Source organism: Diabrotica virgifera, chromosome 6, assembly GCF_917563875.1.
Source record: "Diabrotica virgifera virgifera chromosome 6, PGI_DIABVI_V3a".
Taxonomy (NCBI): Eukaryota; Metazoa; Arthropoda; class Insecta; order Coleoptera; family Chrysomelidae; genus Diabrotica; species Diabrotica virgifera.
The window spans coordinates 74,500,201-74,526,746 of NC_065448.1; the positions used below are offsets into that span (position 1 = coordinate 74,500,201).

Genomic DNA, 26,546 nt, shown 5'->3' on the forward strand with positions numbered 1-26,546 from the left:
TATATAAGTATTCGTACAGCCCAAATGGTGTGGTAACTGCGGTTTTTGGTATGTCTTCGGTGGCTACTGGTATCTGGTTGTATGCTCTCACTAAATCTATTGTAGAGAAAATTGTCTTACCAGCTAGCGCCTGACCGAAATCTTCGATGTGCGGAATTGGATATCGATCTGGAACTGTTTTTTGGTTGAGACGTCGATAATCTCCGCAGGGTCTCCATTCCTCACCTTTCTTCGGGACCATGTGCAGTGGAGTAGACCAGTTGCTTTTCGATGGTCTTATGATGACTAGTCGTAGAAGATTTTCGAACTCTTTTTTAGCCCATTGCAGTTTGTCAGGTGCTAATCGTCGAGGCTTCGAAAAAACGGGTGGACCTGATGTTGTATCGATGTGGTGCTTCGTTTGATGTTGAATGTCTTTCACGATACCGGCGGGTCGCGTGATTTCCGGAAATCGTGGCAGCAGTTCATGGTAACGCGACGCTTCCGCGATAGTCTTTACGCTGCCGTCGAAACACTCTTTAACAAGTCCCTTTGTTCGAAGGGTTGTCGTACTGTCTACTAAGCACTGGTTAGCAATGTCAAAACTAGGAGCGCGAAATGGGAAAGAAAATCAGCACCGATAATGGGCTTTGAACTCTCCGCCAATACGAATCGCCACGTAAAATCACGCCGTAGTCCGATGTTTAATGTCAAGTTCACATAGCCGTACGTCGCGATTTTAGTGTCATTGGCCGCGTATAGTTCGTATGAAGTCTTTTCGCGTGCACCCCGTACATATTGTCGCGGGAAAACGCACAGATCGGCTCCGGTGTCGATTAAAAACTGTTTTTTTGTATCATAGTCTGTCACGAAAAGGCGGCGAGACTTTGGGCTTCGATCGGATGCCGCATTTACCGACTGCCCGCGACGTTTCCCTGCTGCTTGCACGGAGGAGAGCACTTTTGAGCTTGGTCACCAAAACGGTAGTGATACCAACATAATATGTCACTATTATGTTCCCTACTGTAGCTACTGTCTCTGGGATATGGTCTTCGTCTTGAGTTGCTGCGGTTTCGACGGTATGTGTTAGCTTGTGCTCGAGCATGCGACAAGCTAGCTAGCTGGATTTTCATGTCAGCTAATTCGGCTGTCAATTTCTCTATGGTACTTTCACGAGAGTTAGAAGCTTCTGAAATTTGGGCCCTAGGAGCTATCGCTTCAGATATTGTGTCAGCTAGCTCGGCAACTGCGTCCAAACTAGCTTTAGCTTGAGTAGCTAGAATAGCCTGTGTAGACGCTGGCAGCCTACCTAACCACAGAGACCTTACAATATTTTCTGGTACCGTTGTGCCTGCTAAAGACTGTAAATGTCGTAAGAACTGCGAAGGTCTTCGATCGCCCAGTTCTTCATGCTCGAGTAGTCTTTTAATCTTTTGTTGCTGTGATGCACTAAGTCTCTTAATTAATTCTGATTTTAATTTTGCATACCTCTCTGTGGCTGGTGGTGAAACAATGATGTCCGTAACTTCTAATATGTAGGCTGTGTCTAAATTGGCAACTATATAGTTGAATTTGGTTGCGTCACTTGTTATATTTGCCAGTGTAAATTGGTTTTCTACTTGCAGGAACCATATTTCAGGATCGTTGGGCCAGAAAGGTGGGATTTTAACTAAAATCCGATCGACTGAAGCACTGGTGTCGGCACTGGTATTACCGTCCGTTATTTTCGGTGTTCACTGTATATTATTAACCGGCAAAAATATATTATTAACACTAACTGTTTTTTTAAATTTTCGCGGCGGTTTAAAATACTCGCGGGGGTCACCAATATTCGGATGGGTGAGTTGCCGAAATTTAATTAAAAATGTATATAATAAAACAAACGGTAATTTTATTGTTGTAACGAAAATGTGTTTCGCTTTGGTCTCGGAAGAAAAGGTGGATGTTAGCAACGACCAGACCCGATGCGTTTGCCTGCTGAGTTGTGACTGAAGAAAAAAACCGCAAACGATAAATATGTTTGTGTTTCTTTTACTTTGACTAGCTGTCAATAAATCACTAGGTCTGGCGTACACTTTCGCAGTTTTACGAAAACAATTACGATGCATTCTTTGTTGACATAATGGTCTGATATGATAACTAATTTATGTGGGTGAGGAAACAGATGTTGACAGAGTAAAGCCATGTCACTCTTACATTTTTGTGTTTAATTTAATGTGAATTTCGAATGACTAAGTTGTTTCGCTTTTGAGAAAAAATATTAAAATTAAAATTAGCGAAAATAGTAATTAAAGCGTATCGCTATAAAGCTATAACATACTAAGAAAATCACTAAAATCGGACAACAGGTTTAGAAAAGCGAAACTTCAAAAATGTCCCATTTTTAAGGTGGTGCGTTAATTTTGGGGCTTAGTGTATATAGGGTGAGGCAGATAACTGGCCTATTAGAAATATCTCGAGAACTAAAGGCAACAGAATCATGAAAATTGGAATAAAGAGGTTTTGAAGGATGATCTATTAAATGAAAATATTTTCATCTCTTTGCAACTTCCGGTTATACCGGAAGTTGCTTATAACTTCGTTTTTTTAAATGGGACACCCTGTATATTTTTACATTTTTGGATTCTCTTCGATGTCTTCTTTCTTAAAATATAAGGTTTTGTAATATTATGCAGGGTATTTTAAAAGATAATTACGTTTTTTTATTAATTTCGTAGCAACATTCACACCCTGTAGAATTGTAGTAGTTTGACATCTAAAACTCTACTTACGTTCAAATGATTTTTAATGTACTCTACTATTGTTAAGAATCATTAGTATAGCTAAATTTTTAATTTTAGTGTACAGGGTTGGTCGAAACTCGGAATGAGTATTTTCTGAGTTTTCTTAAATGGAACACCCTGTATTTTTGTATTGTAGTGAAATGATATTTTATAGTACTTTTTTATTTCTTAAGCATTCCCTATACCTAACTGCTTTAATTTGTGAGTTATTGGTGATTCAAGCTAAAATTGCAACAAAAAATACGTAAAATTTTATAAGGTTGGCCGTGAAAATACTCAATCCCAAATATTTTTTCAGAAATAAATACATATTAATCCAGACTGGTCCTTAAAATTACCAATAATGGTTTAGCTATCGAAATACCTACTTAGTTAAGATTGTTGGTGCGATTAACAATTAAGCACAAATTAAAACAGTTAGGTATAGGGAATGCTTAAAAAATAAAAAAGTGCCATAAAATATCATTTCATTACAATACTAAAATGCAGGGTGTTCCATTTAAGAAAACTCAGAAAATACTCATTCCGAGTTTCGACCAACCCTGTATACTAAAATTAAAAATTTAGCTATACTAATGATTCTTAACAATAGTAGAATATATTAAAAATCATTTGAACGTAAGTAGAGTTTTAGATGTCAAACTACTACAATTCTAGAGGGTGTGAATGTTGCTACAAAATTAATAAAAAAACGTAATTATCTTTTAAAATACCCTGTATAATATTACAAAACCTTATATTTTAAGAAAGAAGACATCGAAGAGAATCGAAAAATGTAAAAATATACAGGGTGTCCCATTTAAAAAAACGAAGTTATAAGCAACTTCCGGTATAACCGGAAGTTGCAAAGAGATGAAAATATTTTCATTTAATAGATCATCCTTCAAAACCCCCTTATTCCAATTTTCATGATTCTGTTGCCTTTAGTTCTCGAGATATTTCTAATAGGCCAGTTATCTGCCTCACCCTGTATACAATTTCAAGTATGTATATACACAATGCAAGTGATTCTAAATAATATTATACAACTATATAAACTAGCTTTATCAATATGCAATAAAGTCATTCTGAAAAAATGATTTTTTGTTTATTTCCTTTGATTTACCCAAATTTCTTGCGTTTGCAAAATACAATTTGCACATAAAAAAAATCAAAATTACTTTTCTATGTATCACCAGCATTTTTGTCTATACCGTACAGGTTTCGAACGTCGGACTACGAAAACGTCGGCGTCCCATTAATTTTGTCGGACAGAACTTCCAATTGATTTTTTAACCTTTCATTAAACTCTCATGCAAAAATCAGACTGCTATTTTTTATCACCAATAGTTCAAGTAATGAAGCTTAAAATAGGACAAAACCTAGCAATTTTTACAGAATGGATCGATTTGCTTGAAAACTTAAGAATAAGTAGTGGATAGTCCAAGGATCAAAATCTATATCATGCCGAAAGCCGCTTTTATCAGGGGGGTGGTTGCCACCCCATCTCGGGGGTGGAAATATTGTATTTTAATTGCAAAAGTTGGTAAAAACGTTCATTCTAAGCAAACAACGTTCTATACATTTTTTTGATAAAATTGATAGTTTTCGATTTATTCGCTATCGAACGTGTTAGTTTTATAACGAAAAAATCAATGTTTTTAATAAGTTTTCTGATAATAGCTCCAAAAGTTTTCGTTTTATCAAAACAACTTTACTTAACAAATATGTACCCTTTGAAAAAATAAACAAAACCGTTTCTTTAAATTTTCTTTAAGACCAATAGTAATCGAGCTATACTTTATTATATGTTGGCTCTTCTTCTTCAAATGCTAAATATTGTAGTTTCAAAGTCAAAAGACGGGAAAACTATGCATTTTTCGAGGACAACTTGTTTAAATTAATTTAAATTACTTAAAAATATATATCTCCAGAAATAAAAGAAAAGTCTCTAGCTCAAAAATTAGGTGACTTATAATGAAAAGAATGTCAGTCCCTATTTTTTTCAGCGAAAAAGTGATCGCAAGCAACCCCCTAATCACCACCCCAATAAAATTAGTCATTGACCTTATTTGGTCTTTTTTATTTATGTATTATTAATAGATTCTAGAAGTTTGACCGGCTTAGAATGATTAGTTTAAAAAAAAAGGAGTTAAAACTAATAACGAATTATTGTTGTTTGGAAAAAAATGGCATTTTCTTTAGAATAGCAAGATTAGCATTAGAAATACGAAAAAATGTTTAAATATGAAATTATAGCTTATTTAATTCCCAAGAATCTGGTTTGTAAAAATGTTTTCTACGGCAAAACGACAAAAACTGAGTGAGCTTTTGACTTGTAATAACATGCAAAAACCACCTTTACCAACCCTTTCAAAGTCACCTCTTTTTGCGACTGAGGATTTTAAAAAGATTTAATATTAATAGGCTTATAGACGTTGTAAAACCGTACAAAATTATTTTTTACCAAACTTTCTAAGATAAAAAATAAAAAAGTTACTGTTAAAAAATCAATATATTTTTTTTGTAGAAGAAAGGAGAAATCCAATTGGAAGCATAATAATGTAAGTTAGCGGTGTTTTTAGTCAATGGCCTTATTCATTTTCATTTAATTATTATTGTATATTAACTGGCTTAGAATTATTAGTTTTTAAAAAACTGGAGTTAAAAGCGAATAACGAATTTTTGTAGTTTGGTAAAAAATGCCATATTTTTTCAGAATAGAAAGATTAGCATCAGAGATGCGAAAAAATGTTTCAATATAAAATTGCAGGCTATCTAATTCCCAAGAACTTGGTTTGAAAAAATTTTTTTCAACAGCAAAAATTGAGTGAATCGTAAATGAGTAGGTATATCGAAAAACATTAATTTTTTCTATACAAAACTAACACTTTCGATAGCGAATAAATCGAAAACTATTAATTTTATCAAAAAATGTATAAAATATTTTTTGCTTACAATGAATGTTTTTATCAACTTTTGCGGTCAAAATATAATAAAAAATTTCCACCCCCGAGATGGGGTGGCAATCACCCCCATAGTAAAATCACCTTTCGGAATCATATAGATTTGGATCCTTGGACTATCCACTACTAATTCTCAAAATTTCAAGCAAATCGATCCATTCTATAAAAATTGCGATTAGGTAGAAGCATTAATTTACTGACTCCAGTACTCCAGTCAGTCAGTAGCCATGGCAGGAGAAGCACGTTCAAATAACACTGCCGATATCAGTAGTAATATAGTTTGCAGAAAATGTAAATCTAAAGTTGTTTCACTGGTAAAGTGTATAATATGTGATAGCTGTTATCATCCCAGTTGTGCCAAAAAACTGGAGTTACAAATTTTTGACAAAGTTTTTACTAAATGTTGTGAAAAAACCGAAGATAAAGCAAACGGCGACTGTGATGACAAATTTTCGATGCCATCGAAAACTTAGCTGCGTCGACAGAAAATAAGGTAGATATACACATCTTTAAATATATTATCAAACAAAAAGATCTCTTAATATCAGAACTAAAGGAAAAAATATTCCCAAATTAAAATTAAAATTAAATTAAAATTATTCCAAAAAAATTAAATACCCAAATTGACTCATTAAAACAATTAGAAACAAAACAAGTTCCGGAAAAAAACTGACTATTCTTTATTTAAAAAATCTAAACACAAAGCTGATAACAATAAACAAGTCTTCAATTCACCAGAGTCAACAATAGGCCAGGAGAAATATAAGGAAAACAATTTAATTAGCGCTAAAGATGTCAGCGAAGCCATAAACCGAGCGCAAAATATAATACCTGCATCTAGTCGAACCGAAAAGACTGGAGATGCCAACATGCAAATAAGCAAATATCATTCCTACGGATTGGCAGAAAGTGACTTACAAAAAAAGAACACCCAAAAAAAACTTATTAGTGGGTAACTATTCTGGAAATTCTAATGTAGAAGGAGTGGATCAAACAGTTGCTTTACACGTATTTAATCTGAAACCGCAAACATCTGCAAGACCGTCAATCTTTTTTATCAAAAAACCTGCCAGAAGCCAGCTGCTCAGCTCTTCCATCTCGTCGTCCTGATATATATTCTTCTTTCAAAGTGGAAATCTCGAAAACAAACTACAATAAGGCGTTGGATGCCTCGATTTGGCCAAACAAAGCCTGTATACGAAATTTTTTTCAATTGAGGAAAAAGAAAGAGCAAATCGAGTAGAAGTATCTATCGACAATGAAACAAAACATACGGAAATTTTTAAAATTATACAGTTAAATACAGCGTCTATTAGAAACAAACTTGAGAGGTTGGAAATTCTGCTTGACCAAGAAAATCCCATTGTCGTCAGTATTGCGGAGCACTGGTGTAAGCAGGATGAAATATCTCTAATGGTAACTCCGGGTTACGATCTTGTAACCAGTTATTGTCGACCTATCCATGAGCATGGCGGATCAGTTCTGTATGTGAAATCTGGGTATGAATATCAGATCATCAATGTGTGCCAGTTCGCTGTGGAGATGCATTATGAGTGCAGTGCGGTAAAAATAATGTTTTGTGAAAGAAAAGTTGCAGTCATCAGTATCTACAGGCCTCCCAGTGGAGACTTTTATTTGTTTTTGAAGCAGTTTTCCTATACGATTGAACTCTGTAATAGGTATGTTGACGATATTTTTATTTGTGGTGACTTAAACATTGATTATTTAGAAAATAGTTTATTTAAAATTCTTTTTAACGATGTTCTAATGAGCTACAATCTTAGCATAACCTCTATGGTTCCCACAAGGGTAGAGAAAAATTGTTTGAACCAAACTTCTATCAGTAAGATTGACTATATTATAACCAATACAGCTAATATACTTCAATGCAATTCTAATGTTTTTGAAGCGCATTTAAGTGACCATAGAGCAATCAGTTTGGAATTTGTAGTAGACATTAATAGTAGCTGTACTAAATCCAATGACCAGCCTAATTATAAATATTTTAGAGACTTGTCTGATAACAACCTTAAACTAATTTCTTCTGTGCTATCTGTAACTGACTTTGACGATATTTATTTAACCGATAATGTTGATAAATCCTTTGAAAATTTTATAAGTAGTTTAATATATGTATTAGATTATTGCTGTCCAGTAAAACGGTATAATATCAGTAAGCAGACTTGCAATAAAAAATGGATTACTCCGGAAGTTAAGCAGTCTAGTGTTCATTTAAAAAATGCTTACTGGATTAATAAAGAACTAAAAGATGCCAATTCTCTTGCAAATTATAACAAAATTAAGAAAGACCACGCGGAACTATTACAAAAATCTAAATTAAAATTCCATGATCAATTGATAAATAATTCAAGTAATAAAAATAAAACTGTATGGAATCTTGTTAACAAGGAAACTGGCAGGAAGTCTATCCAAAAAAACATAGCATTAAATATAGATGGTGAAAGTTGTACTGATTCTAAGCAGTTGTCTGAAGTTTTTTGTGATTATTTTGCTACAGTAACCGAAGAGAAACTGTCAAATCATTTTGGGAATTCTCGATCTAATAGTTGCACATCTTCTACTATTCTTAAAAACAGTTTCTTCTTTAGACCTGTTGTTGGTAATGAGGTAATGAATGTGATCAATAATTTAAAAAATAAAAAAAGCACTGGACTTGATTCTATCTCGATACGAGTATTAAAGGCTATGTCATCTGATATAATAAACCACATTGCATATTTGATAAATTTATCAATAGGTAAAGGAGTCTTTCCAAGTATTCTAAAAAAAGCAATCGTTATTCCTATTTACAAAAAAGACGATCCGGAAGACATTTCAAATTATAGACCTATTTCCTTATTGTGTGTACTTTCCAAAGTATTTGAGAGAATTGTGTATAACCGTATGTCTGAGTTTTTGGGTAGATTTAAAATTGTAAGTGATTGTCAACATGGCTTCCGTACCGGTAGATCCACTCAGTCTGCTGCCTGCAGATTTTGTGAAAGGGTCTACAGATCTTTGGATGCAGGTGAATATGTGGCAGGTCTCTTTTTTGATCTAACCCGTGCCTTTGATTGTCTTGATAGTCGTTTTGTTAGCAATAAACTGTATAATATTGGTTTTAGAGGCATATTTTTAGATTGGCTAATCAATTATCTATCAGATAGGATAATTTCTGTTAAAATCAATGAAGCTATTTCGGAGGAACGTTTTATTAATCTGGGAGTTCCACAGGGCTCTGTATTAGGACCCCTGATTTTTTTGTTGTTTATTAACGATGCATCTAACCAGTTTGATATTTTGGACCTGACGTTATTTGCAGATGATACTTCTATTGTGGTCTTAGCACAGACCTATGAGAAATTGGAATCTACTTGCAATAGTTTTTTAGCTCGGTTTAATGACTGGTGTCGATCTAATAACCTAATTTTAAATGTAGACAAAACAAAAGTAATATATTTTAATAACTTAAATTCTGTAAATCCTGTACTACATCTAAGTTTTAACAATGTACTACTGGATTCCTCAAATCATACAAAATTTTTAGGTATCCATCTCGACTCAAAATTAAAATGGTCAGTTCACATAGACATGCTCAGTAAGTCCCTTAAGGTTGATCTGAACCCCCCCAAAAATAAACTACACATTCAAAAAATTTGAAAAAAATTGAGAAGGTATATGTGATCACTAGAAGTATTTTGACAAATTTTGAGCAAACTTCATGTTTTCGTTTTCGAAAAAACTCAAAAAAACTCCTTTTTTTCAAGTATAAAGCGGGAAAACTAAACATACAATTTTGTTAATTTTCTTACAGCATAAAGATATAATCCTAGGAAATACTTATGAATTTTTTTAAAATTTTTGAATATACAGTTTTGCCACAGTAGGAAAAAATAATATGTTTCGGCTTATAATAAAGCTACCGGTAAGAAATTGGATAACATTTCAATAACAACATATATAAAACTGTAACAATGGAAAATATTTCCAATAAAATGTTGAATATTTTTTCCTAAACATATGAAAAATCTCGTTAAACAAGAATTATATCTTGAATTGCCGCTAAGAATTTGTGCCGCCATGACATTGCGCCATCTACACCATCGGTAATATTTATGTTCGATAGATAGCAGTGCCTTCTGCTTCAATCGCGTCACACACTAACAGCGTTGCCATATCAATTACTTTGTACAACAAAATGTTTTAATGTTAGTAGGTAATATAAGCCTACTACTATAACGTCTATTTATAACGCATCAACGTGACCTTCTGAAATTAATTTAACTACTTTTGTTGAAATATTTTCAGTCCCCTTGGCCGTATTAGATTTTGATATATTTAGGGCCGGTACTTTCTGTTTCGATTAAACCCGAGTTGGCAATTGGCATTTTAATGTTTTTAAGTACCATAAAGTTGTCTTTTTTCTTTGTATTTCTTCACGTATCTCTGAAGCTTTGTATTTGACTATATTTTAAATTGGAATTGGAGCATAGTCTTCATTTGTCAAATAGTGTTTCTAATAACTACCATCCATGGTATTTCTCTTTTGTCGCACTTTTATGTTTATTAAAGATTTTAATTGAAATTATTACTTTATTTTTAAAATTTTCATTGTTCATTACTTTTTGCATTTGTGGTGAGCTAAATTTAGGAGAAAACAATTGGACGATATGTAAATAGATATGAAGTAAGCGTAAATAACCACTTCTAAAATTAATTGAGGAGAGGTTAAAAATATTTTCACCTTCACATTAAAAATAAAAAAAGGATCAATATACAAGGAATAATAGGTAACAATCAATTTTAAAAATCTTACATCTATATTGATTTATTCTCTGTACAAAAACAACAGAAATAAATAAATATTAGCGAAGACAAAAGAAAAAATGTGTTGTCACTTAATAATAGGTATGTTAAATAAACGTATTGATTAGTCTGATGGAAGTAGAACTTAGAACTTATATATGGAGCTAATCTGGATCGGTATAAATTAAATGAGAAAGAAAAAATCTAATAAACAGTTTCTTTAAGAGCAGGAAGAGAAAGAGTATGGAATATTAGAAAATGAAAACGGCGCGGCAGAATAATCATCGATAAAAAAGTAAAAAGAGGAAACGCGATAACGATATCTGGAACAATTGTTTTATCTGATAAGAAACGAAGAAGAGCCAGAAATTGCTATCAAAATAAAAATTATAGTAAATAAAGCAGTGTGGATTGTTTCTGTGTTTAAAAAAGGTTATGGGTTTTTATGAGCTTCTCCGGACGGGTCAGTAGGTGACAATAATATTGTGGAAGTTAAGTGACTGTATTCATCCCGAGAATATTCATCTCTAGAGGCAGCCGAATCCATAAAAACATATAGCTTGTTAAGTAAATGTCCCTAAAGAAAACAATAACTTCTTCTTTAGCCTGTTTGCATCCACTCCTGGACAAAGGCCTCCCATGAGTTCTTCACTCTTCTCTGTTTTGTGCTATTTGGTACCAGTTTCTCCCCACTTTTGCTTTGGAGTCATCTAGCCATCGTTTTTGTGGTCTTCCTCTGCTACGACTATGCTCGCGTGGTCTCCAATCTAAAATGTTTGTCGTCCACCTTTAGTTGTTTTGTCGTGGCACGTGTCCTATCAGTGGCGGATCCAGGGGGGCGATGGGGGCGATCGGCCCCAACTCTCAACCCAAGTGATTTATTTTTGAAGTTATACTTCTTTAGGCGCGATTTCATTGAGGGTGAAATTTTATTAATCTGCGCGTATGCGCACACAGGCAGTATGGAGTTCGTTACTAAATGTTTTAATTTATGTATTTATCAGTCCAGAAAAGGTGTGGAAAGAATATATTAGTGTTTTTAAATATATTTTTCTACAAACGTGTTAAAAATACAATTTATAGCACTCCATAGGAGCGTTAAAAATGCTACTTTAAAGCACCGGTGCTTTAAAAATTTTAAGGCACTGCAGTTAAAAGTGAATTGTCAAATTGTGAAACGTCAAAATATTTATATTTCATTATTAACATTAATAGATATTAATAATACAACTTGCGCAATTTGAAAAAGGTGGGTGGTTTAAAAGGCTTTTTAAAATTTAATTTAAACTGTATTGCATTTTTAACGCGTTTGTAGAAAAAAACTGTTAAAATTTGTTAGAATATACAAAAATAAAAGTAGATGTTATTCTGATTTACGTATTGACAGTATAAGCAGTTTTGATGTAATGTCAAGAAAAATATAAAAATGGAATGTCAGTCAAGTTCAAGTAAAAGTTTTTGTAGGTATTGTCCTGTAATTGAGAAATAATAAATTATAATTGTTCATATATAAGACGTTTGTAGAAAAAATATTGTATGATATAGGTACGTGTTAAAAAGTACATTTTTAAGGCACTCATGTGAATTGCAGAATGAGCGAAGCGAATCTTTCACACGAAACTTTCACATACGTGCCTTAAAATTGTACTTTTAACATTTATATCATAAATAACTATTATTACAATTTTTGTGTATTTGGACTTGTCTACCTCGGGAATAAGATAATAAGTAATATGTCTGTTTGTCACTATGTCTGAGAAATCTTGTAGCCTGGATAATTAAAAGGGTATAGCTCAGCGGTAGAGCGTTCGACTGGAGATCAAGAGGACCCCGGTTCGAATCCTGGTGTTTTCTAATCTTTTTTTAATTTTTGGTATTGTTTTAATAAAACTGTTTGGAAAGTAGTAAGTAAAAATTAATTTAATCTTTAAATAAAATACAAATAAACTGTCCGAAAGTATATTTATTTCATTGAAATCATATTTAGAAGTATAACTTCTTACGTGCGTACAAAGTACACACACATTTTTTTTATTATAATATAAAGATTATAAAAACATTCATTTATTTTTTCAAATGGATAATTATACATGTTTTAAAATTACAATATTATATGAATTATGAATTACATATAAATATATTTTATTAGTATGGGACTTGGCCAAAACGGGCCAGTGACGCCAGTGTATTTTGAAATGAGTAATTTATAATCCTTATAAATTAAGAAATAAAAATAATCACAATAAGCATATTTAAAAAAATATATGTAATCCTATATTCTGTGAACGCATACTAAGCATCTCCACGTATAATTATAAAATTGTTTGCAGATAACTGATTGCAGTGTATTTTGGTTATCGATGCAAATAACATCTCTAATACTGATTCGTGCAGATCTTAGTTTGTACATACATTGTTAGCGTGATTAATAGTATTTTGAGTTTATTCTTCTTTTTTTATATTAATATAGTTTGTGATTTACGAAGAGTTATAAGATGTCAAAGAAACGATAAACGAAAGGAATCAGAAGCTTCTACCGAGAACTTAAAAAGTAAAAAATTGAAATGTCGCAATATAATTGATTATTTTTTTTTAAATCAACGTAATTTGGGTGATAATATTAATAGTAATGATGATAATAAATATGTACAAGGTACATCTTATCAGATAGATCATACTATGAGACCTACTGATCTTGGATCAAATTTAAGTTCTGAGAGAATTCAAAACAAGTCATGCGATTTTTCAGTGTGCCCGATACAAATCAACGATGATGCAGTAAATACCAATTCTACTTTCGAGAGGTTTATGGAAAAATGTATGTCTAAAAAGGATCGTTTTCACGCTACGTCTTATTGTACGTTTTGTGTGTCATGCAAAACGTACGACCAAACATACGTTTTGTCAAGTGTATAGATACATATTAACGTTTTTCAAACAATGTGTTCAATCTTCGCAACAAAACAATTTTGCCAAGGATTTTAACTGCCTCCAAGGTAGTTTGACCTCCATCTCTAATCATCTCTTTTGTTATTCCGTCGTCTCTATATTTTCCATTTTTCATTTGATTTAGCATTTATAACTTCCTCGTTAGTAATAAACGATACCATAATAATAACGTTAGTAATAAACTATACCATTTATACTACAGCCAACGATCAAATGTGTAATTTGGAACAGAAGTGTCAGAAGAAATGGAGATAAGGAGAGGGGCCAGGCAAGGTTACATACTGTCGCCGTTATTGTTTAGTGCTTATTCTGAAGAAATCACACAAGAAGCTTTGGTAAACGAGACAGTCGGCATAAAAGTGAATGGAAATTTAATTAATAACATTAGGCATGCCGACGATACAGTCATAATATCAGACAACTTGGAAGACTTAGAAATAATAATGAACAAAATATTAAGATATATGTAGTGGAGAATACGGACTCTCTCTTAACATCAAAAAACCCAAATTTATGAAAAATAGCAAGAACAACAATACAAATGAAATATTAACTATAGACGGCCAGCAGTCTGAGAGAGTAAAAAAATATACTTACTTGTGAACGATAATCACAGAAAATAACGATTAGACTGCAGAAATAAGAGAGAGAATTGAAAAAGCACGTGCCAACTTCGTGAAAATAAAAAAGATTTTATGCAACAAAGATCTGATACTGGCCCTCAGAATAAGGCTAATTAAATGTTATGTACACAGTTTGCTTTGCTATGGAGCTGAATCATGGACATTAAATCGAAATGCAATAAATCGACGGCTCTCTTAGCAAGACAGAGACGAACTAGTTTTGGTGTGAAATAGTTTTCAGTATTTTTTTCTGTTAACAGTCATTTTTAATATCTTTATTATAACCTTTTGGGTCTTATTCTGCGGTATCTCATGAAACTGATTACGCAAAAAGATCTCATGGGAATATTTTTCCCAAGAAACGCGAGGTTTTCGCCTTGCTTAAACATATTTTGCTGAATTTAAAATCAAAATCCTATTATTACATCTACAGATGCATATGAAATATGCATCTACATCCATGGTCGTCGTCCACATGTTTACAAAAAACATATTGTTTCCATAAACTATAAGCGCTAAAACAAATTTAGCAATTTCCCTATTCTACTTTGCAAAATTCATATAGTGTCACACTTGATTATACATTTGACGCACTGTTCGTCAACGTGTTAAAATTTTTATGTGTATAAACAAAATTTGTGCAATGCAATACATTTTTACTTTGTCGACAGTGAATGGAAGAGGTCGTAAAATTTTATTACCATTTGTGTGAGATAAGATGAATGCCTGACTAACTGGAATATTTAGTTACGGAGAAACATAATATGTAATTAGTCTATGTTCTGAGGCCGCTTCCGTCTGAAAAAGAATCTGATTTGGTTTCTTTGCGGATTCCTATTCAAAAATGTCCCCTTTAAATAAATCAGAAGGGTGCCGGCGAAATTTTTGGGCAGAAATTGTTTAAAAAATGTTTCTAAACAAATTCACAATATTACCATTTTTTGTCCAGGAAAATATTTTTTCTTGTTTTTTGGGTCATTCTAAACAAGAAATATATGTCATTTTTCTCAAAAGTTGATAGTTTTCGAGTTAGAGGTGAATTAAAATCTGAAAAATGCGAAAATACACATTTTCGAGGCGTAAAAACTCATATTTAAATTATTATATTTAAGGTTGTTTAAACATTCATTTTTGAAATTCTGAGTAGTAATCGGGTCTAACTTCAATTTAGACGGTTGTTTTTTAATTGTTAATTATGCGCGTCCATCCGATTTTAATGCCAATGCGGCAGGCTCTATTTCAACCATCTCCTATTTTGCCCTGTAATTTTTTAGGTTTTTTGTCTCCTTCTAAACAAAAAAGATATCTTCTCATTTTTCTGAGAAGTTAACAGTTTTCGAGTTACAAGGGATTTAAAATCTGAAAATTGCGAGAATACACATCGTTTGCTGAGAACATTAGTGACGTAACTTCAAAAACGTAGTTTGTAGCGCCGTAACTGTATCATGTATGGATATTGCACGGAGAATATAATATTATGTTTTAATGTAATACCGCCACATGTTGCGAGTTCTAGGGGTATTTTACAGAAACGTTTGCACAATATTCCGAAGTATGGGAGAGTTGTAGAAGGAAGTAATAGGACAAAGAATTTATGTTTTTATTTAACTATAAACAAATTAAGGAGAAGAGCATGCAAAATATTTTTATGAATACCCTTAATATTGGAAATCGATTTCTTCGAACAAGTTTGGCTGAGTCAAAAGATTATAACATCGTTCAAAAAGATAATAGAGGAAATCATCAAAAACGCACGATAGACGAGAAACTTAAGGAAACCGTCGTAAGAAAACACATAAATAGCTTTGAGCGCGTAGAGTCTCACTATTTAAGAGCTCAAACTCGTAGAGAATTCCTTGATGGATCATTAACCTTAGCTCAGATGTATAGATACTACAAAGAGTAACGAGAAGAAAAGCAGTTGCCATCTGTCAAAACATGTACATATGAAACATTTTCTAACACAGAATGTAATATCTCTTTTTTTAAACCGACGAAAGATCAGCGCGCAACTTATGAGGTGTATAAACAACGCAATCAAGAAGAAAAATACAAAGGCCAAGAACAATACACACGTCACATTCGTAGTAAAGAAAGAAGCCGAGAAGAAAAAGCAAAAGATATTACAAAGCCTACATAAAAAATAATAAACTCATAGTAGCTTGCTTCGATTTGCAAGCAGTATTACCTATGCATTGCGGAGATATTTCTCTCCATTTTTTTATAAGTCCTGCCTCAATGGCTTTAATTTTACGATTTTCGAAGTAGCATCGCAAACGGTTCCTGCTTTTTTGGCACGAAGCCACTGCTATGCGAGGAGCAAATTAAATTGCAACATGCCTCTCTAGCTATTGGAATGAAATGGACGCTGAAGACTTTTTTGACTTCAAGTACCTTTCAAAAATTTTTGGACAAAAATTCACCAAAAATTCGGATAACGAGAAAGTAATATGGAATAATATACAAATTCTTAAAGTAGAAACGTGTTTTCCTACAAAAGTTTTTAACAAAACTAACTTTGACTATACAACCTATAAAACTATTGACCTTTCTACTCGACGTTTTTCTGATAATAATAATATTTTAGAGCAATATAACTTAAAACCAGCCTACGAAAAGCCTCCTACTGTAGAAGAGAAAACAAAAGAGCATTTACTGGAACTATGCAAAAAAATCTTATTGCAAATGTACACCAATCATTTTATTTCAATTTGTTGAGTTAATTTCTTGTAAGTGATTTTTAATAATATACAATTATAATTATTAGATTTATCTAGTAAACTACCATTTATAACTTTGTCTGTTTTTTCATTGTTAATCTGTATAACCATAACAGTAGCAGTTATGGTTAATGAGTTATTTAAAAGATAATGCAATACGAATACCGCCATATCTTACAAATATTTATAACGGTTAAATATTACTTGTTTTTGAAAAAAGATATCCATTCGTGTGCTATTGAATTACTAATATTCTAATATTCAATTACTTGTCTTAAAATATCTATTTTGTAGAAGAAGAAACCCGCAGTTGTATCGGTATTGAATGGGATGTGCGATATATTAAGATAAATGATCTTTTAAGCTTCGAAAATGCGTATTATCGCATTTTTCAGATTTTAAATCGCCCCTAACTCGAAAACTATCAACTTTTGAGAAAAATGACAAGATACCTTTCTTTCCAATTTCTGGCCAAAAATTTCGCCCTCAGATTTCCTTCCGCAAAGAAACCGAAACATAATTTTCTTTCAGACGGGAGCGGCCTCATAACATGGACTAAATGTTTCTTGCTATTAACATTGTTATTAGGCGTTGATAAAATTACTGTTTAAACAATTTGGCATCATAGCCAATTGAGCCGATGGGTGTAACGATAAAAAAGTGTTCAGGTTTCTACATATTACTGAGTCATCATGTAGAAATCTACAATTAAGTTGAAAATGTTACCACAATGGCATGCTACAGTAGAGCCATCTCTAGGATCAGAAACAAATTAATTGAGGGTTCAAAGTCGTACTATGCATTATCCCGTATTAAAAATATTATGCCCATCTCTGCGCTGTTAAATGTATACTATAGCCTTGTTTATAGTAGACTTTGTTACAACATAGTTTTATGGGGGAATGCAGTCAACAGTGACAGAATACTTATAACACAAAAACGTATAATACGAAAAATGTTTGGAATTAGACCTCTTGAGAGCTGTAAGCCCATATTTATTAAGAATAGTATTTTAATTTTTCCATGTATTTATATCTTCAGAATGTTACTATATGCTGTTGATAATATTCATATGTATGACAGAAATTCTAGTTTCCACAATTATTCGACACGAGGTGGCGACTTGCTGAGGGTACCTGGTCATAGATCGAGTAAATTTGAAATGTCAGTAAAGTATATGAGCATTAGATTGTTTAACGTTTTACCAAAAAAATATAGAACAATGAATAAATATTTATTTAAGAAATCCATTAAAAGCTTATTGCTTACCAAATGTTATTATACTGTGGAAGAGTTTGTTTCGGACAGAAATATTACCTAAATGTTATCAATTCTATCTACCTTAAAGTGTTTATAAAATTTATAAATGTATTAATTTTATTGTTTGTTTGTTTGTAAAACTAATGACATGTCCTATACATTGTATGTCTTGGAGGATGAATAAATATTATTATTATTATTATTATAATTTGGGCCACATACACTACACATATAAACGTTCAAAATTAGATATGAGGCCTTCTCAGACCTTTTACAAAAATGGCGCGCATTCAAAATGGCGACGATACATATGTGACTAATAGCACGATAACTTTTAAACGAAAAGTCCGACTTCAACCAAATTTGGTATATGGATTATTTTTTTATGTATAAGATCGGGCTCCTGAACCGGAAGAATGGGTTTACCAGAAGCTTAGATTTCCTGATTTTTTAATGTAAAAATATGTTGTTTTTTTTTAATTCTTTTACCCTGTATATATTAATTTTTCAAAAATGTAATACCGGCATTGAAAAGAGCGTAAAAATATTTTTTAGGAAATATTTTGAACTTTTTAGTTATGTTAATTACCTACCATGTAATAAATGCATAACTTATCTTTACATGTACCTATGTACGGCAGATTCGTGCGGATATTATAAGAATTATTGTGTATTTAATGGTAGAAGCATATAATTTGGACCACCTATACTGCCCTCCTAAGCCAAAAGGGCGTATCTCATTTTGCCATATTTTCGTAAAAGGTTTTTTAATAGGGTGTTTATACCAATACGCATCAAATTTACTAAGCGAAACAGACGTATCTCGAATGAAACAGCTTCTACAACGCGAGGTACGTCTGTTTCTCTTAGTAAATTTGATGCGTATTGGTATAAACACCATATTAAAAAACCTTTTACGAAAATATGGCAAAATGAGATACGCCCTTTTGGCTTAGGAGGGCAGTATACTACACATACAAAGGTTCAAATTTTGATATAAGGCCATCTCAGATTTTGCCTTTTACAGAAAAGGCGGGCATTCAAAATGGCGACTATACAAATGTGACTAATAGCACGATAACTTTTGAACGAAAAGTCCGATTTCAACCAAATTTGGTATATAGGTTATTTTTTTAATGTATAAGATCGAGCTCTTGAACTAGAAGAATCGGTTTACCAGAAGTTGTGTTTTTCCTGATTTTTTTGTAAAAATATGTTGTTTATTTTTTCAATTCTTTCACCCTGTATATATTAATTTTTCAAAAAAGTAATACCGGCGTTGAAAAGGGCGTAAAAATATTTTTTAGGAAATATTTTGAACCCTTTAGTTATATTAATTACCATTTAATAAATGAATAACTTATCTTCACATGTAGGTACCTATGTGCGGCAGATTCGTGCAAATAATAATATAAGAATTATTGTGCATTTAATGGTAGAAGCAAATAATTTGGACCACACATACTACACATACAAAGATTCAAATTTAGATGTGAGGCCATCTCAGATTTTGTCTTTTACAAAAATGGCGGGCATTCAAAATGAATCTGCCGCCCATAGGTACATGTGAACATACGGTATGCATTTATTAAATGGTAGTTAACATAACTAAAAAGTTCAAAATATTTCCCAAAAAAAATGTTACACTCTTTTCAATGGCGGTATTACCTTTTTGAAAAATATATATATATACAGAGTGAAAGAATTGAAAAAGAAACAACATATTTTTACATAAAAAAAAAACAGTAAACACACAACTTCTGGTAAACCGATTCTTCCGGTTCAAAACCCCGATCTTATTCATCAAAAAAATAACCTATATACCAAATTTGGTTGAAATCTGACGTCTTGTTCAAAAGTTATCGTGTTATTAGTCACATATGTATAGTCGCCATTTTGAATGCCCGCCATTTTTGTAAAATGAACAAAAACTGAGATGGCCTCATATCTAAATTTGAACTTTTATCTGTGTAGTATATGTGGTCCAAATTATATGCTTCTATCATTAAGTGCACAATAATTATTATAATATTTGCACGAATCTTCCGCACATAGGTACATGTGAAGATACGTTATGCATTTATTAAATGGTAATTAACATAACTAAAAAGTTCAAAATATTTCCTAAAAAATATTCTTACGCTCTTTTCAATGACCGTATTAACTATTTAAAACATTAATACATACAGGGTGAAAGAATTGAAAAAAAAAACAACACATTTTTACATAAAAACCAGGAAAAACGCAACTTCTGGTAAACCGATTCTTCCGGTTTAAACCTCGATCATATATATCAAAAAAGAACCTATATACCAAATTTGATTGAAATCTGACGTCTCGTTCAAAAGCTATCGTGCTATTAGTCACATATGTATAGTCGCCATTTTCAAATGCCCGCCATTTTTGTAAAAGACAAAATCTGAGATGGTCTTGTATCTAAATTTGAACCTTTATATGTGTAGTATATGTGGTCCAAATTATATACTTCTATCATTAAATGCACAATTGTTTTACATATCGGCTGCACTTCAATTATAAATTTATTCATTCCAAAAATAGCACCTTATTAAAAAACTTTATCGCAATCTTTTATCTGAGACCATTCAAAAAGACAGTGGATTTTACACTAGATACAATATCTAACACCAAACCTGAAATGAACGTCAGTATAAAACACATCTTCCTGTCTGGGCTCAATGCTTTCGCGACAGCTTTATTTTAAGAGATAATGCTATACGCCACGTTAGTGGTGGCGTCACGCTGGCATTTTTATTTACGTGTATTTTGATTTGGAATAAATCAATATTCATATGCCATTCAATAACATTTGCAAAGGATATTATTTTAAATTTGATTTTGTGGATTTATTCAAACACGGTATTGACCTTTTTAAGAATCGTTTTAGTGGAAAAAACATACTTTTGAAGAGAATCAGCAGATTTTTAAGTAGATGTTGAAAGAAGTTTTACGAAAATGTTTTTATTGGACGTAATTACTGATAGATTTATTTATTTATTTATTGACAGGACACCCAATTAAATATATACATAAAATATTACAATAATTATTATCTAGTGATACATTAAACATAAATATAGTGAATATGATAAAAATTGGCGATGCAGCCATGTAGAAGAAACAAATATTAAATAAGATTAAAATAAGATAAAGCACGTAACAATATAAATCACCTAAATTACAAACATTTTTTTACACATTGTCTACAATAATTGTGTTCGGAACCGCACAGCAACAAATCGAAGTTTATTCTGTTTCCATTCAGAATGATTCTACTCAGTGGAGAATGCCTACCAAAGTTGAAGCGATGAAATTTAATTGCAAAATTTTGAGATGATCTAGTAACTCTAGAGGGAACATTAAAATCAATTAGAGACAGTAGATCATTGCAATTTATTTTAGAATTCAATAGTTTATGTGGCAACAAAACATCAGCACAAATCCGTCTAGAAGATAGCTTAGAAAGGTTTAATGTATTTCTAATTTCTAAGTAGGAATGGTCACTTAAAGGTTTGTATAATTTAAAACTTAAATACCTAATGAATTTATTTTGAACTTTTTCAAACTTGGCTATATGGACTTCATAAGTGGGTGACCAAACAACTGAGCAATACTCAAGAACAGATCTAACTAGGGAAATATAGATCAGTCTGATGGAATTAATGTTATGAAAACATCTAGAAGTTCTGATAATGAAGCCTAACATTTTAAATGCCTGGTTATTCACATAATCAAAATGAGCACAAAAATTTAGTTTGGAATCTAATTGAACACCTAGATCTCTCACAGTTGATACAGCCTTCAGTGGTTCTTCATCTAGTTTGTAATTATAAAAGATGCTGTCAATTCTTCTACAGAAAGTAATAATGTGACATTTTCCAACATTACTGCTCATTTGGTTAAATGATAGATGCACCTCTCCCGCTTGTCGAATCTTGTAGAATCTGGGCTATGGCTTGTCATCTCAACGCGTGACAAATTTAAATGAAACAGACTGAGATACAACGTAAGAGAGCCGAAGTTTAATCACAGAATGGTAGAAAGAACGAAAAGACTAACTAGAGAGTGGTGACCAAATTCACTTATCAAAAAATGTGACGTTTAAAACCAGCGGCTTTATTTTGGATTTATAACATGGTGATAAAATCATCAATAACATGTGCATAAGTATTATGGTGGCCAAAGTTGTAGCAAAAAAGTGTCATTCTGCAATTAATCAAGTCTTGCTTACTTTATTCATATAAAATCTGAGGGATACTGTTCTGGAATCGGACCTCTTTACACCGATCTAAGAAGGATGCTAGACTGTGATATTATAGACTGAGAGAAAACCTGAATAATGTCATGGTCAGATCTGGAAATAACAACGATATAAACAAAATTGAGAAATCGTACAGGTGGTGACTTGTGACAATATGGATTTTTATTTATTTAGCGTATGGCACCTGACATATTTCCATTTACATATATTTTGTATAAGACAATACTTAGGTTCACAAACGTACATCTAACTTATTTACATAGTCTATCGACTCTGGAGTCGCCATCAGGAAATCCTCTGACCTGCCATGATATGATCTTGTGGGACACTGTTCTGTGATGTGATAGATGGTTTGTTGTTGTCCACAGTCACAGAGTGGGGATGGTCGTTTACCCCATTTGTGCATCATGTAACCACATCTGCCGTGTTGGGTTCTGATTCGGTTCAGCATAGACCATGTAAGTCAAAGCCTGGTGGTTTTTGTGTGATGCAGGGTAAGTTGCTATTTTGTTGTTCCATCCATTCTCGAGTCCATGTTGTCGTTAAATTGAACTCATTTTCCACAGCCACCTTTGCTGTTTTTACTGGTGGTCGTCTGGAGCGTAGACGGTTACCGTTGGCGGCATCTATATCTTGATGAATTGGCAGGTTCTCGTTATCTACTATCTTTCTGTACTCACTAGTGAGTGCGTGTATGCGTCGTAGTTTGGGTGGTGGAATGTGGCTCAGTACTGGGAGCCATTGCGTAGGGGTGGATTTGATAACTCCAGCAATCATTATCATTGTATTATTCAATTGGGCATCTACTTTGTGTATATGTGGACTGTTAAGCCATGCTGAAGAGCAGTAATCCGCAGTTGAGAAGACTAGGCCCAGGGCAGATGATCGCAAGGTGGAAGCCGATTCTCCCCATGTTGTGTCGCACAGCTTCTGGATGATGCTGTTTCTGGATTTAAGTTTTCCGCTGTTTTTGTCAGATGTTCCTTGAATGATAGGGAAGAGTCACCCCAAGGTACTTTGGTGTTTTATTGTAGGCGAATGTGGTGTTTTCGAACTGAATATTGAGTATTCTTTCTGCAAACTTGTTATTTAGGTGGAAACTGGAAACCTCTGTTTTCGTAGCGTTTGGTTGGAGCCTCCATTTACGGAAATATTTTCCCACTATGTGTAAGTCCGCCGTGAGGATTTCTTCTGTTTCTTCAAATGATTTACACCTTGTTGCAAGGACCCAGTTATCGGCGTAACCAAACTTCCTTGATTTGGTTTCTGGTATATCAGAGATGTATAGGCTAAAGAGAAGAGGAGCCAGGACAGATCCCTGAGGCAGTCAATTCTTCAGTTTGCTTGGGGTGCTGATGTCAGATCCCATGACCACTTGAATCGTTCGGTCGGCTAGCATGCTGTTGATTATTCGAGCAGTGGATTTACAGGGGATTGTACTGAGGAGCTTGTATATCATGCCTTCTCTCCAGACTGTATCGTAGGCCGCTGTTAGGTCTATGAATGCGGCTGCAGTTTTAAGTTTTCGCTGGAACCCTGCCTTAATAAATGTGGTAAGTGAAAGAACCTGATCTGCGCAGCTTCTTATGGGTCGGAAACCTTCCTGATCAACTGGTATTGTTTCAAGCAGCTTTGGGCTAATTCTATTGTAGATAAGGCGCTCTAGAAGCTTAAACGTCACCGATAGTAGGGCTATTGGTCTGTAATTATTAGGGTTGCTATCATTTGGTTTCCCTGGTTTTAATATGGCAATGACCTTCGAGCGTTTGAGTTCCTGTGGTATGATACCGGTCTTCATAATGTCTGTGAAAAAGTGGGCTATCCATTCTCTCGCACATTTGCCGCAGTTAGTTAAGAATTCGGGATGAATATTGTCAAAACCTAGCTTTACCTGGCTTTACATCCTTGAGAGCAATAGTGACTTCTTCGGAAGTGAAAGGGCGGGAGTATTCGGTGTCTGTAGATTGGAATTTTAAAGTTTTGAGCTCTCGTTTTACATCGGTTGTATGTGTCTCGTCTTTCGGTGCTCTAGATGTTGATACCAGATGGCAATAGTGTTTGGGTTAATTGTTCTTTTGTTCCTTGTTATAGGATTCTTGTTGTCGTACGGATTTGATAAATGTCAAAGTCCATAAATTTCAAAGTCAATGCTTGTCAAAAATTTCGCTAGTGTTGAAAAATAAAATAAAATAAAATAAAACGATATCAAACTCCTCCAAAATGGTTAGAATGCATTTGAGTGATATGCAAAAATCAAGAGCAATTGCCAAACTCGGAAGAATGTTGTTCACTAAGGAAAGTTGCTGCAGATTTGTACGTGAGCCATATGTGCATATGAAAAATCAAAGAAAGATGGGATAATTATCACTCTATAGCAAGGTTGGCCGATTGAAGTTGGCAGATCTCCACAGATCAACAGGGTGAGTTAGTGAAGCGTCTAATGTCTTCTGATTGATGAGTAATGGTCGCTGGGTTTAATTAGTTAGGTAGTAGAGACAATGGACTGTTTAGAATTGTAGAGATAAAATATGTATGTGCGTTTAGTATAGCAAAAATGAATAAATGTGTGTGTTTGTAGGCAAATGTGAAGAAGGTGACCTGGCTATATGTTCATAAATTGTATCAATGTTAGAGAAAATATCGCACCTACCTTTAAAATGGGTGTAATTGGCCGGTATCTCCAGGAGTGGGCAGCATCTCCATGACGGGACGGCCACCCGGGTGGTGAACTAGCCAAATGTGTCTCGTTCGACGTAGAATTTCGTACTGAGTTGAGTTTTGTCTTCCTTTTCCTTGGCAAGGTTCAGGTACCGCCCTTTCGGGATAAAGAAAACTTGGAAGTCATAAAAGGCCGACACATGGGGTTCCTTGAAACACTTTCTAGCCTGATACATGTGCCAAGCAAACTTTGTCAAAGTGAGTGCGTTCTCTCTTTCAACAAGAAAATATTTATGAACAGCCAGTGGTGTAGCAAAGAAGGATTTAACTATGAAATCTATTATATAAAATGGAGTTAAACTATGTACATATATATTTATTATAAAAAACTAAGAGGGTATTTGCTATTACATAATTAAGTAGTCATATGCTTAACTATAAAAAACTAATAAACTAAAATACTAAAATACGTTGCATACTTTCCCAAACATTCTCCCTCTCCAAAAACGAATGTTTTTAAGAACGATTGAAAGTATAAGTATAAAGATGAACATGAAGAGATAGAATATAACGTAGTAAAGAGATAGAATAAAAAAATGGTAAAAGATATAGAATAGTAAAAATAGTAAAAGAGTTAAAATAGTAAAAGTAATAAAAGAATAGTAATAAAAGAAAAGTAATGAAAGAGGTAGTATAGTACAGAAATGCACTGAAAACGAAATATGACTCCGTAAGCATACCTTGACCACCGAACGTCTGAAGTTGCCATGCATGGATGAACAAGCGCGTCGGACGCCGTTAACCGAAAAAGATATCTGATCCAATCGATTGTCAGGATAATACCGTAAGGACGAAATATTGATTGCCAGATAAGCTGTGGGCGTATTTTGACCACCGAACGTCTGAGGTTGCCATACATGGATGAACAAGCGCGTCGGACGCCGTTAACCGAAAAATATATCTGATCCAATCGATTGTCAAAATAAGACATAAATTTTTCCTATATAAATTCCTATTGATTGACAGATAACCGTGGGATGCGAAAGAAAGAAGAAGAACCGCGTCGAAATCTCTACGAGGGGTCGTATGTACTAAAGATAAATTATTCGACGATAGCCGATAAGTAATAATAAAGTGATATACTGTGGACCACGGTAGAAAACTGCCAATTGTAGGGAAAACCTGTAACAGTTGTGTCGGTGATCAACCACGACTAACACAAGCTGCGAGGTTTTGATGAGATGGCATTTAATGCCGAGAAAAACATGAGAGCAGTCCTTGTATGTGGCTTATGATTGGCAAGAAAAGAATTAAGCTAAGTAAACAATTGTGAAATTTGACCAAACGTGAAGATTGGACGAAAAACTCGTTGACAAAATGTGACATGGACATTATGAGTGCCAAGAGCTCCAACCCTACTATTGGTGATCATGTAAAAAAGACACTAGAAATTTGGCACATACAAGTACAATCTGACATGTTAATATAAATAATATTGTTGTAGCAGACATTTGGCCAGTAAAATACACTGAGAAATAAGCCAA

At 33.3% G+C, this 26,546-nt stretch overlaps 1 protein-coding gene across 1 annotated transcript; it reads right to left on the reverse strand.

The window, feature by feature from the left end:
- Positions 1–890: 890 nt before the first annotated feature.
- On the reverse strand, positions 891–2,087 carry LOC126886092 (uncharacterized). Its single transcript, XM_050652935.1, has 2 exons — positions 2,015–2,087; positions 891–1,648 (listed from the first exon to the last, which is right to left on the reverse strand). The coding sequence occupies exons 1-2, from the start codon at positions 2,085–2,087 to the stop codon at positions 891–893; spliced, it is 831 nt and encodes a 276-aa protein (XP_050508892.1).
- Between the last annotated feature and the right edge of the window lie 24,459 nt (positions 2,088–26,546).

Excerpts from the sequence above, each read along its gene's own strand:
- LOC126886092 (XM_050652935.1), bottom strand. The coding sequence starts at position 2,087 with ATGCATCGTAATTGTTTTCGTAAAACTGCGAAAGTGTACGCCAGACCT. Across the intron at positions 1,649-2,014 it reads TTTATTGACAGCTAGTCAAA|TTAAAATCCCACCTTTCTGG; the intron begins GTAAAAGAAACA and ends ATCGGATTTTAG.